The sequence below is a fragment of the Limulus polyphemus genome, unplaced genomic scaffold (assembly GCF_000517525.1).
Source record: "Limulus polyphemus unplaced genomic scaffold, Limulus_polyphemus-2.1.2 Scaffold1792, whole genome shotgun sequence".
Classification (NCBI taxonomy): Eukaryota; Metazoa; Arthropoda; class Merostomata; order Xiphosura; family Limulidae; genus Limulus; species Limulus polyphemus.
In genome coordinates, this window is record NW_013667402.1 from 182,649 (window position 1) to 198,682 (window position 16,034).

Genomic DNA, 16,034 nt, shown 5'->3' on the forward strand with positions numbered 1-16,034 from the left:
ACAAGATTCGGAGAGTCGCTGGGAGGTATGCTTCCCATCCCCTTTCCATCTTGCTCTCCAATGGCCAGGAAGTTGCTCTCGACCACAGCTTTTCTTGTGCTTCTAGCACTTCTGTTTCTTCCCCTGCCTTCTTGGCCATAAAGTCTCAGGCAGAGTGATTGCCTCTTTCCTTTTGGGCTGATCGTCTCTATGATTATAATCGCACCTTTACACAGGTTGAACTGAAACTTGCTTTTCATCGGTCTGGTAGTACATCAGTCAGACCTGATGATGTTCATTATGAGATGTTGCGCCATTTCTCTCCTGCTATTCTTCTGGTTCTTTTTAACTGGATCTGGCAGGAACTTATTTTTCCTGATGCTTTGGCACCAGGCTATTGTCCTCCCTCTCTAAACCTGGGAAGGATCCCAAGATTCCTTCTAATTATCTTCCCATCGCTTTGACTAGTTGCCTTTGTAAGGTCTTAGAGAGGATGGTTAATGCTCGCCTTGTGTGGTTCCTGGACTCGAACACGTTCCTCTCATCCACCCAATGTGGGTTATGTCGACAATACTCCACCATGGACCATCTGATTCAACTTAAAACGTCGATCAGGGAAGCCTTTCTCAAGAGAGAACACCTTGTTTCTGTGTTCTTCGATCTCGGGAAGGCTTAGGACACTACGTGGAGGTATGGAATTTTGCAGGACCTCCACTCCTGTGGGCTGCGTGGCCATTTACCCATTTTTATTCAAAACTTTTTACTGAACAGGCGATTCCAAGTCCGTGTGGGTTCAACTCTTTCCTGTTCCTTTCCACAGGAACTTGGAGTCCCTCAGGGCTGTGTCTTGAGTGTCACACTTTTTAGTGTTAAAATTAATGCCACAACTAATAATCTTCCTCCGACTGTTGCAAATCTCATGTCAGTCGTCGATCATGAGGTTTATTGAGCAGCAGCTTCAGACTGCCCTTAATCGGTTGTTGACATGGACCACTGCAAATGGTTTTAAATTTTCTTTTTTCCAAAACCGTTTGCATGCATTTTTGCCACCAAAGGGTCTCCACCCCAATCCCGAGGTCTGATCTCGGTGATGTAGTTATTCGTGTGGTCCCTGAGGCAAAGTTCTTGGGGTTTATTTTTGACTGTCAATGTCAGCAAGCTCGTTCCCATGAATACCGATGTGGCCAGGGATCCAGAAAAACTGGATGGAAATAGAAGACAGAGAAAAGTGGGCCAATCTGTGTTGAATATTGACGAGAACAGGGCGAGAACTAACGTTAAGCAATTCCTGGGCCAGTAGAGAGCTAAGAGAATCAGTGTTAATAGTACAATTACTGTACTTCATAGCTTCTACATAATCCAAGGCAAGAGAAATAGCATACAACTCGGTAGTGAACACAGAAGCTGTAGAGGGGATCCTGCGAGCAACTACTGAGCCACAGCACACCATGGCAGAACCTACAGAGTCACCTGATTTTGAGCCATCCTATAAATAGGAAGAGAAGAATGGCTCGAAAGATGTTCAGCAAAACAAAGACGGTACTTCCAATTCAATCCAGTTTGGATCGAATCAGGGCACAATAGATCCTAAGCATAGAACATCGATCCGCTCTCCAAGAGCTGGAAGAGAGGCCACGGAGGATGTTCAGAGCCCTTGCACACTTGACATGTAGTTGCTTGATGTGAGGAATGAAGCTAAGATTCAGCTAAGTCCGTCTGCTCTGGTGCCATCACGGCCGTGCCTGTCCCATACATGGACTACGGTCCTATCCTAGTAATGGTGACACTGTCCAATTAGATTGTATTTTTAATTTTTTACACACTATAGGTCTTTTTAATTATATATATAAATCTTTTATCGATATATATTGGTTTTAACTCACTGTATTTTTACATTTCACTTTAATTTACTTTTACTGTTTTTACTGGTTGTTTGGCACAGATAGCCTCATTGCTTTGTGCCTTAAAGCACCAAACAAACAACCCACCAGGTGCTGCAAGGTGTTGGTTGCACCCTAGCCACTCTACACCAGGGAGTTCCATTGTTTCTGTAATTTTTTCTTGGGGTCCCTCCATGTTTCCACCCTTTTTGGTGACACATTTCTAACGAGCAAAGAGTATACCTGGCTCAGAAGTGGTGCAGTCTTCCATAGGTGTGTTGTTTTTAAATCCTTCTCACACAACCACTGGTTTTCCTTTGGGCACTTTCTAAAGGGAGATCATATTCTTACCATCTCTCCACGGGTTCAGTGTGGGATTCTAGCTTTTGTGAGAGGGGGTAAGGTATTGTATCTGAAGTTAACATTTTCCTAAACTGAAAATGTATTTCTGATAGATACCTCTTCTCACACTTCCTACCTGTCTTCCCCACTTCTGATGTGGTTTGATGTGATCTGACTAATCTCAATATGGTTAACAGCTACAAGATTAGAGAGGGCACTAGTTATGATAGAGATAGTGTTGCATGTTAGTATGCAGAGATAAGTGGGAGTATCAAGGCTAGTGGAGAGCAAATATTTGCTCTCAAAGAGGGACAGTATAAGTCAAGAAAACTATTTGTGAGGTAAGTATCTATAAGAAATATATTTTCAGGTTAGGAAAATGTTAACTTTCATATACCAGATTTGAAAGTTGTGCATAAAGTATTTATTTCGTGTTTTTTGATATCTTTAAATAATCATAAGTTTTGAGAAAAGCTCATTAAATAATTTACTTTTAAGTGTTTTTAACTTCAAACACTACAAAGAAAGTTAAACATAAAAAAGATAGGGAAGTAGTTGATGTCCATCTAAACTGATGATGCAACTTGTGTATTTTTTCTTTTAGTATCGGGCATTGGCACCTATGTACTATCGAGGTGCAGGAGCAGCAATTATAGTGTATGATGTAACATCAGCAGTACGTATATAAACACTATTGTTTTTTTTGCAAAGACACTTACTACATTTCTGTATAGAATCACATAAATTATTGTAATATTTGTTAGATCTCTAGGGATTATTCAAAAATTATTTGTATTATTATTATTATATTTTAGTATGTGTATTTACTTTTTTCACCCTTGTTTGGAGATATCATTTAAGAACTATCACATTTTGTAGAATGAGTTTTTTGAGTGGTTAGATTTTAAATATGGAGATTATATGTATTAAACATTTTTTTTGTATTTATAATTGCTAAATAAATATTTTAATGCTTTACTGGCCAATTTCATACATTTTGTGTGATTCATAGTTTTTGTAATTCAAAGACCAAGAAAATTAAGATATCAGTTTTTTGAAGTTACTGATTAATACTTTTAAAACTGGATAAAAACTATAATTCATATCTCAGGAATAGACCTTAAAAATATTTTAAATAGTTTGTTAATGCTAGTCTGAAATGAGTTAGAACAGAATATGGTAATATCAGTGCAACTTTTACAGTTTAACCATTTTGTGATTATTAATAGATAAAAATTGTAGTAGTGTTGTCATGCTTGTTATCTAAAAACTAAACTAGATAAAACTTTGTGTATTATTCAGGAGCATCAGTTTTAAATTTGTCAGTTCTTGACTTTGTTACTTGCATTTTTAATTCTGAAAATGCACTATTCATAATAAGTTTACTACACTTATCATTCATAGCAAAGTTTTGAATCATTGAAAGGCTGGGTTCGAGAGTTGCAGCATCATGGGCCCCCAGGTATTGTTTTAGCAATTGCAGGGAATAAATGTGATCTCGAAGATTACCGAGAAGTGTCATATCAGAGTAAGTTACTTGTATTTGGATATGTAAGGTTTTTTGTTTTTAAAGAACCATAAAACTGTTTACTGAGAATGTTATATGTCAAAGTTGTTTTGTTAAGTGAATTTTACACAAAAGTGAGATTCATAAGATTATTATATATCAAAGTAATAATAGTTTTTATTTAATGTTGTGAATACCAGAGTAAAAATGACTTAAATTATTTATTTTACCAACATTTAGACTTATGCCTTCTTCTGAATAAAATATTTTACAGCAACATATTTATAAGCCATAAATATATCTAGACTGCCAATTTAGTTGGCACATAAACCAGGGATAAATTTAAAACAGACTATCCCCACATTGTCCAAGACACGACATATGCATGTACTTCTGATACGGTCTTATCTTTTCTCACACAAAGCTATCTTGATCTTCATCTGGCCTCTAAGCATTGCTAAAGAATTTTTGCAATCATAGCATCAGTCTATATACACCATCAATTTTGTGCCATTTCTGAACATGTGACTACTCTCCACTAATAGTATTGCATCACTTGTATTGGTGCAGCTAGCTCCCTCTGCTGTTTTTGTTCAGTCTTCACTTTCTTGATTGGAACTACATTGTTTAGATGTGTTTTTTTTTGCTTCTTTGCCATTTCAAATTTTTGTTTTTCCACACTTTTATTTTATTGTGTTTGCATTTACTTCTTATTACCATATTATAAGAGACCTTATTTGAATTTGAGATCAATGTATCAACTTTGAAAATCCCCATTGCAGTTGAAAATGCTACTGATACAACTTCCCAGGAATTGGGCTCAACTTTATCTGCAGAGGAGGTACAGGTCTTAACTTGCAGGGAGCCAGATTCATATGTTCAGCCGGCGATTTCTTTTCAATGTGATAATGTTTTTCTGAGGAAAAATACAGTCACTGAGAAGACAATTTGAACTCTCTTTATCAGGCACCTTCTTATTTTGGTCTGTTTCATTCTACACCTTATCAGGAGTTTTCACCTTCCACCAGTTGACATTCTGTCACGTATTTCACTTTGGTGGAGAATTGTTCTTTTCCTTCTTACTTCCTATTGCCCCCAGTTCTTTGGATGCATCTTCCTCTGGTGGATATCGTCTCCCTCCAGTAGTGATTCTACACAAGTCTGTTTGCCTTTGAATGGTGTAAGTCTTATCATTTCCTTTCATTTATGTTTTTATTTTCAGCGACCTTAGTTTTAACCACTGATAATGAGATCCCTCTCTGTAGTGGGTGTTGCTTGGTCAGATATGCTGTGCCTCAAAACCGCACTATTTACTGATTGCACTATGATGCTTACTGTAAATATGAGGTGTTTCCACAAAACCACTGGTGGCATACACAGTGGTGTGTGTGGGCATATGTATATATGATTTTAGATATCCACTGAATGGTGGACCATCACTCGTATACTTTAAGAGTAAAGCAGAAAGAGATTTCTATTAATCCCTTCTGACCCTTTGATTGAATGAATTTGGGTTGGCCTGCTTTCCAAAATAGGGAATTGCAGACATTTTCTCTGGTATGATGTTCTTCCAGATTCTCCACTTCCAGTCACTGTGGTGGTGCACCATAGAGGCTTTCTCCTGAGTGAATTTATAAATTTCCTTTACCATATATACTCATGATTATACACTCAGAGCATACCTGTTCCAGAAGTAGTGTGGTACCCAACAAATGTGCTTTATTTTCATCTCAATGTGGGATTCTAGCTTTCTGTGAGTGGAGCTGAGACCATATCAGAAGTTAAATTTTTTCTTACACTGAAAATGTACTTCCAATAGGTACTTACCTCCCCTCACCTTTTCTCAGTATTCTTTTGGAAGATTGAGCAGGAATAGCAGAGGGAGCTAGCTGTGCCAATATAGGTTGTGTAATACTATTGATGGAGAGTATTCACATGAAATGGCATGAAACTGATGGTGCATAAAGACTGATGTGCTGATCACAAAAATTTGTTACCAATGTTCAGAGGGCAGAAGAAGATCAAGATAGCTTTGTGAGAAAAGAGGTAAGTACCTATTGGAAATACATTTTCAGTGTAAGAAAAATGTTAACATTCAGCGTATGACAAATAAACTACTGGTTATAATGACAACTGTGCCATGAAAAACATAGTTTATGAGTTTAGTGTGTGCTCTACAAAACATATTGGAGAAACTGAATGTCCTTTGCACGACAGACTTTAAAAAACACTTCAGATAGGTTAGTTTAAGACATAATGGGGAAAAAAAATAAAGGCTACAGCTCGTCACTATTTAACACAAAATGGATTACCTCAAACTGATATCCCTTTTTTTTCTATTAAACTTTCTAAATGCTGCAATATTTAGATAGAAAATATAAATAATATAAAGGAAATGATCAATGAATATAGTGGTTGGCCAGATTAACTTACTAGTTTAACTTATTTAGTATTATTGTGGTTATTTTTGTAAGATGAATTTTCTTAATATTCTTTAATTTTATCTAAGTACATTAACTTCAAGTGTTTTTTTTTTGTTGATATTTTATGTTAAACATGATCACATATTTAGAGTATAAAATTATATTAGAAATTAGAATGTTGTAGCATTATTTGTTAATTAGCTGTTTATTGTAGCAGCTACTAAGACTTGTCAGAAGGACGCATAAGCCGAAACATTGATAAAATTAATTTTTTTGGAGCTTAAGTAGTTTTTATGTGTAAAATGACATTAGTCAGCTCATTAGTTTAATGAAAGTTTTTGTGGGAGGGTGTAACCTAGGATGTTATGAAATTGTATGTGAAAGTAAGCAAGAAGTGTTAGGTAGATGGTGATCAAAAGTTTCATGGTAAAGTAAGTAGTTTATATGTTTATATATATATTAAGAATAAGCTGTTGTGAATTTTCATGTTGAAGAACATTATTGTTCAAAAATATCTATGTTTAAATGAGATAAAAAATGTGCAAAATCATCATTATGATTTATTAATTTTCATTTGTTTTAGCTGCTAAAAACTATGCAGATGAGATAGGAGCACTATTTGTTGAAACCAGTGCTTTGACAGCTGTCAACGTAAATGAAATTTTTCAAGAAATTTGTAAGTAGTTTTTTGCAATTTCATGGGTGTAAATTTTGTTATAATGAATATCTATATGAATTTAAAAATTTAAATAATAAATTGAAAGTTTTATATTGTATCAAATTGTGTTCAAAAAGAAGATGAAATAACACTAACTTTAGTTTACAGTATTCTTGTAAATTTTGTGGATGAGTTTTATGGCTCACTGTGTTAAAAAAACAACTCAGTTTGTGTAAATGACCGAAAAAAAAGTTTTCTGGACTTTCCTTTAGAATTTTTTTTATTCTCTCATTGGGCCACAAAAGTAGTAATTCTAAATTTGTATACAATTTTCATTTTTTCTTATGTTTTTTTTACTTCTGAGATTATCTATAGCAACAAATAAGAAGAACATTGTTGGTTTAGGATTTTTATCATTGATTCATAAAAAGGAACATATAATTAATGAATCAGTAATTATCTATATGAAGGATGAATGTTGAGTAGTTTATAAAATTGTTCCTACTAGCCGAGTTATTTTATCACTGTTATTTTTAAGAAAGGTTGTGTACACATTACCAGGGTGTAAAATTCCCTGAGACATATCCAGCTATAGATTTGGCAAATGTTGGAAAACTGACATAACCTTAAAAAAAATCGTTGTTCGATGAATTTTTAATTATTTGCCAAATTCAAAGGGTAAACATTACTACTAGTTATACTGTTCATAAATTTTCCACTTTACTGTAAGTAGTAGTGAGCAAAAACAATTATCCTTGTGATTAATCTTTCTACATCAAAGATGAGGTATCACATTTTACAGTTAACCATATGAGGAATCTTTCTATTTTTTCATTTATTATATTTTAGTTCCAAAACTTTACAAAAATATTGCAAATTCTGTATTTTAAGATTTTCAGTATTTTATTGGAAATGTTTGATCTTTATTAAATGTACACATTAAATATTTTGATTCAATAACTTTTCTTTTAACAGCTAAAAAGATTCCCAAAGAGACAGTACCTCATTTAGTGGAACATTCTCTTCAGCTTCACCCAGGTCAAAAGAAAAAAAAGTGTTGTTGACTTTGTCCATACTCATAACAGCCAGAAGAACAGTTTAATTTGAAGTGCCTTTGGTGTACTATATATACGAACAACTAGAATACTGATTTAGGACTGTGCAGCTGTGTTCTCAAGTAACTACATTTATGTAGCAGCAATTCTCTATTAGTTCAGTATTTGATTCTATATTCTAAAGTGGTAATGTGTATATGATTTTATTGATTTTTACATGATAGTTTTTTTTGTTCTTGTTATCCATTATTTTCAAATTGTGTAAACAGATAACTTGTACATTTGAATACAAACATGAGTATTGAATAACAGCAAGACATGAGTAGTTCTTTAATAAGTGTAACATTGTGTTGTTTGTAAGGAGTTTAAGACATTGAAGACTTTTTACATATAATTATAGGCCTCAGTATTAAAATAGGGGTCAAGATAACTGTTTTTTTTGTAATGGCAATGATAAATGTTAACTTTAATTGTAAAACTGGTTGAATAGCTTTTGTTGAATAATATTTTTAGAAGAAAAAGAAAAACATGTTTTTGTCTTGGGAACTTATAGTACTTTTATTTCTTAGAAGTTTCAAAAAGATGTGATTATAGATTGTTTAGTCATGCAGCATTGACAGGCTTTAAAATTCACATTTTTATTCCAAAAAATATAATTTGCATATTTTGCCTTTTTAAGTAAAATATTTTTTAATATTGTTGCCAAAATTGTGCAAAGCCATGACGCATTGATAAGAAAGAGATTTTTAAACTAAAAATGAATAATTATGTACTGTTGTAAAATCTTGTTAATATATGAACAGCTTTATGGTTTTGTATTTTAGAGAATACCATATATATATATATACTAAACTTGTTAGATCATTCTTGTAAACTTCAATGCACATTTTGTAACACAGCTGTAAAAGCTATTTAAATACCAGTCACTTCATAATGTGTTTAGTTTGAAGATTTCATTCCTCTCATTATATATGTATATCTTGCATTATGTGATCAATTGATATTACTAAGTGTAATCTATCCCTTGAGTCAATGTGGAGTTGTGAAAGTTGATATATTTATTTACTACTAGTTGTCATGATGTACGAGAAGGTTTAGGTTATAGGAAGTAACACTGTTACTTGAATACAAAGTATACACTTATTGCTGTTTACAATACTATAGAGAGAGAGAGAGAGATTAGAAAAGCACTGATACCTGTATATTTCTTCATATACTTTTTGTGTAAATGAAGATTGTGTTGAAGTTTTTCACTAGTGTGTAATAAAGCTAGATGGGTAACTTCACAAAAGACTCATGGAGAAGTTTCAAGTAGTATCTGACCATGTGTATACTGATTGTTGTATTTTTTACCAGGCCTTTAAATCATATTAATTTGGGCAGAAATTAGGTATGGACCTGATTACTATCTGCACCTTTAGCATGTTGAAAAATGAGTAGATCAAAGCTTCTAAAAAATTTGGAGTTTACAGAGCTTTCAACCTTTTATAATACTACTACACAGGAATATAAAGTTTATAGACTAATAAAGGTCAGTGAGATTCCTTCTTAATTTCTCAGACAGTATTTAATATTGTATTTTATACACTTTTAATTTGTTATAAATTTTAATACATTCTGTATTTGTGGTGGATATTATAAGTTTTCCTGTAATTTCAAATGACCATCAGTCACTTAATTCAGTGTTTCTGGTTTAGTTGCATTAGCCTTGAAACTGAAGACTAGTTCTGGTTAAGAGTTGATTTATAAATTGTTTCATTAGTAGTCTTTAATCCATAATGTGTATTCCTCATTAGTGAACTTCAGTGGCATGTCTTAAGTATTCACACTAAACTATATGATAGAAGGGGTGAGATCTCACCCTTGATCTAATATTGTATTTGATAAAGGTTCATGTGGTATATTTAGTATACCCAAATAGGGCTTACTTAAATGTTCTTGCATTGCAAACCAACATCCTTATATTTGTTATAATCAAGGTAACATTATAGTGACAATAACAATATTGCTGAACTCCATCAAGAAATACAGGGAAAGTTAGAAAAATGAAGTCATATATCTTTAGACATATGTTAGACTGCAGTGAAAGTGAAAAAAGTACATTAAGAATTAAAAAGTCTGTCATTGAAGCATTTGACTCCATCTCTAACACTGAAACAGTCTGCGGTTTTATAGATCACATGAAAATATTTACAATATTTTTTTCAAGTGTATTGGATGGTTGTAAACTTTGCATAAAACTACAATTACGGGAACTGTATGTCCTCAATAATGAAGGTATTGAGTATTGTTTTAAAACTATTTTTCAATCTTTGAAATTAAACCAGCAGTAAATGTTTTTGTTTAGAAATGAAGTTATTTGTGAAGACATACAATTTTATTATACATGTTACTTTACATGTGGACTGACTTTAGTTTTGTACATTGTGAGAAATTAACTGAACAAGAATGTTAATTATGGTGAGATTAACTTTTTTTTTATAAACCTGTTCGTTGTGTTAGTTATTAGGTCTTTAACAACAATTGATGAATAGAACCTCAGGGATAATTCTTTTTTTTCAGTGTGTTATGTTAGAAACTTTGGATAGCCATGGTATTTTCTTTGTAAGAGTACTGTCATTTATTTCACTTTTAAAACACATTCCCCATATGGTTTTTGTTTTTATTCATATTGATGTTGTTACAAACCAAACATTCTGGGTTTCAATTTGTGCAGCATCTGAGATATACTATTAAAAAGGAGGGGGATACACTTGCTGTACTAAGTTAATGAAAATCAAATATACCCACCCTTGTTAAGCAAACCAGCTCTTCTTAGTAATATTTACCCAAGTTCCAGAAAGAGACTATTACATGACCTAAATATATGAAATTTTGATGAATTAATAGGTTTTCTTAATATATTATTTTTTATTGATTGATTCAGTTTAATTTTCAAAAAATAAAATGAATTGTTCCCACATTCCTAAGAACTATATCAAAATATTTATTTCATTTGCACTATAGTCCTGTTGCTATGAAGGAAAATTTGTGTGTTTCAGTATAGTCAATACACATATTGAAATAGAGGTACCTTGTAATAAAGATACAAATATAAGTGTTATTTCAAATGTAAAAATGCTAAAAATCTTGAATACAGAATGAGGTTATTAGTATTTTTATTACAAAAAGTTAATTCTGTAAGATTGACACGTGAAGAGACAAAGATGTTACATGAGATTTTTTACTTCTGTTACATTAAAACAGACTTTCACTATTTATGATCTCACAATAGAATGAGGAGGAATATTGTAGTTTACTTGTTTCATGAGTGAGTTTTACTTAGTAGTTTTCATGCAGTTTTTCTAGTCTAAGGTAGAATTAAGCCACCTACAACCAGCTAGGCCCTCAGGTGTTTGTTGACACATGATTTTACACTTCCAAAAGGGGAGCTTTTATATGAAAGAAATTAAAAGGACCAAGTGATGAAATGTTTTTTCATAGATTATAAGTTTCATTATGTTGACTCATTAAAAACTAAATACACAGTAATTGCATTACATTAATGTTAGCCAAGAACGTTCTTCATTATTTTTCTGAGTGCCCAGTATGAATGTTTTTAATATTTACTAATTTCTCAAACACTATAGTGTATGAAGATACTATTGTGTATCTTCAAAGTTCCTGTTTTTTCTGTAGCAGAACTAATAATGCAAGAATTTTTAAAATATTACCAGTCATCTTGTGATTAGTTTTAACATAGTATCCAAAGTAATGTGGAAAATTTAATAGTTTTGGTAAAATTAAAAGGCTTCTTGGAGAGGTTTATAAGATAAAAGTGAATGTAAGTAACACTGAAATGTACAAAACATTTTGAAAAATGAGTAGTATTATCATTATGAAGGCCAGTTCTTATTTTTCTATATATACTGGAATGAACTCTTAAGTGTATTTTTAATAATCTTAGTAATTACTTCTAAATATTTTGCTCAAGAAGTTATTACTACATTTAATAGGTGGTTTGCTGGAATATTAAGCAGTAGTTTAGCTTAATGCTATATAAACAGTTATTGAATCAGAGCACTGGAGCTGGTTGTGCTTATTATTGTTAATGTAACTCCAAATTAGTGCTCCTTGACATTGTTATTAATTTATGTTTCATTGAAATATTTGTATACTTCACTTGTAATAATATAGATTTCTTATTTGTGGACAATTTTATATAGTTGCAGTTAAAATCTTCAACTTAGTGGTCCCCTTTACTGCCAGACTATCATTTTTCATTTTAAGTAACTGGATAAGTAATAACAAGGGGCTTATTTTATACATGTTATATTTATAGGACACAGAGCTGTTATGTTAGAAAAATATTTAAAGTGGTATATTGAATTAACCACTAAAAAATGTTTTAACAGCAATTATGTAGGAGTTTATTACTCTTGAATTAGTTTTTAGTACAAGTTCTTTAAGTATAAAAAACAGACATTGAAATGGAAATTGTTAATATTTGAGGCCCATTGTGATTTGTAGGTATTGATTAATTCTATCAATATTTAAGGGATTTCAAAAATGTTTTTTATTCAAGATTTTCAAGAAGATAGATATGTGTATCTTTGCATGTATATATATATATATACATATATAATTAAAATGTGATACAAAAATATTTATTTCTCTGATTTATATGGAGTGTTTTTATGTTTTGTGTATCTGTAGAAAAATTATTTAAAATTTGTTGTTTTACATAAAATTACCATTCTGCATTGAAGCTTCACTTTTTATCAGTTTGTCAGTTATGTAAATTAATTTTGATAGATAACACTGTGATATTATTATTCTAAAACCCAGTTTTTTGTGTAGTCATAAGAATAAAAATTGGTTGTCCAATAAATAAAGTGGGTAAGACAAGAAAATATATACAAATATGTATGCTTGTTTAAAGCTAAACACAGAAAGCTACAGTCTCGTTATCGGTCCTGGTTGTCAACTTATTGTCATGATGGATAATGTCTGTGGTAATAGCACCCAAATGCATTGGGGATAACTCATCTATCAGACAATATCCAAATGCCGATGTCAATTTAGTCAGCCGTCATGGGAAAATCATTAAAAAAAAATCATCAATCAAATAAGGGTACGAAGCTGAGTGCTTACACCCACAATGTCTCAGTTTCTACTGCCTTTTACTATCTACAGCCAGTTGTGGAAAGCAGTTAACCTTAAAGAAGAAATGAATTGAAATAATACCACCCTAATATTCCTACTAATTTAACTCCCAACCTCCACCCTTACAAAAATATATTAAATAGAACTATAATCCCTACCTTAAAAGTTCTTGTATAGTTCTAACTCCCAACCTCCTCTCTTTCTCCTGAAGATTTATTCAAGTATAACAGGGAATGCCCAGCTACCTGAAGTTAGTCTCTCTGTCCCAGTTATACTGAATAAAATTACTAGAAAAAATTATTATTAGCTACTTATAAGCTAAAATAACTAACTCCCTCTATATTTTTTTTAATTGATAGTTTAGTTTCTAAAATATTTTTATATTTATCAAAAAATAATCTATTTCTTTAATTGCCTGTCTTTATAGACCTTATCCTTCAGTTTATTTTTTAATACTAAAAAATTATATTTATTACATACTACTAAGAACCTTTTTATTATAGTATGTAATAAATATAATTTTTTTATGTAATCAATAGTTTGTAAGCTAATTATATATATATATATATATATATATATATCAGTCAACACAGTGAACAGTATGTTGTAAATAAAACTAAAGACATCTGTAATAGTTAAGAACACCACATTTATAATCAGTAGAAAATTTATGATAAACTGATACTCTGCTGTGATTGGTTGATGGATATCACATGAAGTTTATTGACAAAGTTTGTGTTATGTCATGACATGTGAAATTTAATTACAGAAATCTGGCTAATTAATTTGATTTAATTTTATATTAATGGCAAAGCTACTAAGGTTGTCTGCCACTGTCCCTACTAGTGAGTAACCAATCATCAATACTCTACCATCCTATTAAGGGATTGACTCTCATTGTTATAATACACATACAGCTTATTGAGGTATGAAGAACATTTCACATATTTCAACCTTACTCACCAGCTCTGAAATCTACTAGTAGCTAGGAAGCTACTATGGGATCAACTTTCATTCTTCTTGATATAAGTTTAATTAATTGATAAAAAATTATGGAAAATTTATTAAGTACCAAATCACAAAAGGGAACAGGTCAGTGTCTTCTTTAGACCTGATTAAAGTGAGGTAGATAACAGTTTACTGATTATGTCTTCATAATTTTCTTTAATTTACATTGTTAATCAATCACAACACAAAAGCATATTATATTTGGGAACAAAAACGCATTATGTATATTTTCTTGTTGGTCAAACTCTACTCTGATTCTACAGTTTCAGTACTTCATGGCTTAATAAAAAATTTCAGTTTATCAAATCTTGTTGCACTTCACTAATTAATAATTTATCCCATAAAGGGCTGTTTAATTTTTTTGCATAGCAGATCTGAATATTATAACTTGCCATGAACGAACAAACTGTTTTTGTTGAGATCGGTGACGTTAACAACAGCTATTGTATAGTTTCCTTGCTTATTCTGACTGTACAATATGACTTGTATTATTCACTATCTATGAACAGCAAGTGGGGTTTTGTTCAGATCAGTGACACTAAGGACATTTGTTATTTAGTTTATTTGCTAATCCTGACGTTACAATGTGATTGATATTGTTAACTCACCATGAACAAGTAGTATTTTGTTCATATCAGTGACGTTAATGACAGCTGTTGTACAGTGTACTTGCTAATCCTGACTATACGTTATTGTTGCTGTTATTAACCCACAGTATTTTTAATACTTTAACACCAAAATGTACTGACCACATTATTCTCACAACTCAGGGTATTCGTTATCCATGGTTCACAGCGATATTGTCTCAAATGAGTGATTTCAAGATATTCTCCTTTTTCTTGACAAGCACTTGTAGTATTAGTGACTTCAATATGCATATTTGGTAAATTAATCGCAGTGAAGACGGTAACGTTGAGGTTCTTCTATTTACTTAACTCTATGAGTAACTATCGATTAATTAAGAGCATTTCGATTTTTTGGTACATTTTGAGACAATTTTGCATGAATTACCTTGATGATCCAGGAAATTAGGGAATAAATGTTCATTTCTGGCTTCAACAAGCCTAATTATGTTTCCTAAACGAGAAAATATCAGCTTCTTTGGTTCTGCTTGAAATTTTAATACTTGGGCTTGAGATCAAGAGCGAACGAAGTTCTAGGACGAGAAATTGGAAAATATCGGTTGAGATTAACTATAGCAAGTGATAATTCGAATGTATCTTTTGGAGTTGTGGTTTCATGTCCTCTGGAATGGTAAACTCTTAGCTGGAGGAGAAAAAAGGATCTGTTGTCTTCAGTGAGATCATGTGATTGTTTATTAAGAAAAGCTACCTGGAATCTATATGGAAATAATGAGTTACGAAATTGGTTTATAAGTATCCCCCCCCCCCCCAAGTGTATCTCGAAAGCTGTTGTAAAGTAAAAAGATTTTGATACATACAGGTAGTAGGAGTAAATGTTATGTCGGGGTTTCCATTGTGGATTTATTTCGGCTTTTATTTATTTGAACAGTATAACTGGGACAGTATTCAGTGTTGATATACTATAGAGATGTCACTTTGAAAGTATAAACTGACCGTTGTAGATATTTAAGTATTTTGATTTTATCCAATGTTTCTTATACGTTTGTAGCTGGAAACTATTTATTTGTTATTAATGGTTGGCCAGATTTAGAGGTAAAATGTCAATTCTTAATTCAGTTTCCTGGTAGAAAGGCCCGGCATGGCCAGGTGGTCAGGGCGCTCGACTCGCATTCTGAAGGTCGCGGGTTCGAATCCCCGTCACACCAAACATGCTCACTCTTTCAGCCGTGGGGGCGTTATAATGTGATGGTCAATCCCACTATCCGTTGGTAAAAGAGTAGCCCAAGAGTTGGCGGTGGGTGGTGATGACTAGCTGCCTTCCCTCTAGTGTTACACTGCTAAATTAGGGACGGCTAGCGCAGATAGACCTCGTGTAGCTTTGCGCGAAATTCAAAAACAAACAAACTGGAAGAAAGACGTACCTGAACTTCTTTGCAAATACGTTTATGTTGTA

At 32.4% G+C, this 16,034-nt stretch overlaps 1 protein-coding gene across 1 annotated transcript in view; it reads left to right on the forward strand.

Annotated features, from left to right (window-relative positions):
- The window catches only part of LOC106464954 (ras-related protein Rab-22A-like), a 35,674-nt gene extending 22,959 nt beyond the window's left edge, over positions 1–12,715 (forward strand). Inside the window, exons 5-8 of the mRNA XM_013925127.2 lie at positions 2,806–2,877; positions 3,606–3,729; positions 6,715–6,807; positions 7,765–12,715. Of these exons, the coding sequence (XP_013780581.1) occupies positions 2,806–2,877; positions 3,606–3,729; positions 6,715–6,807; positions 7,765–7,853 (378 nt within the window). The 3' untranslated portion in view covers positions 7,854–12,715. The remainder of the gene's footprint in view (positions 1–2,805; positions 2,878–3,605; positions 3,730–6,714; positions 6,808–7,764) is intronic.
- Positions 12,716–16,034: the final 3,319 nt, after the last annotated feature.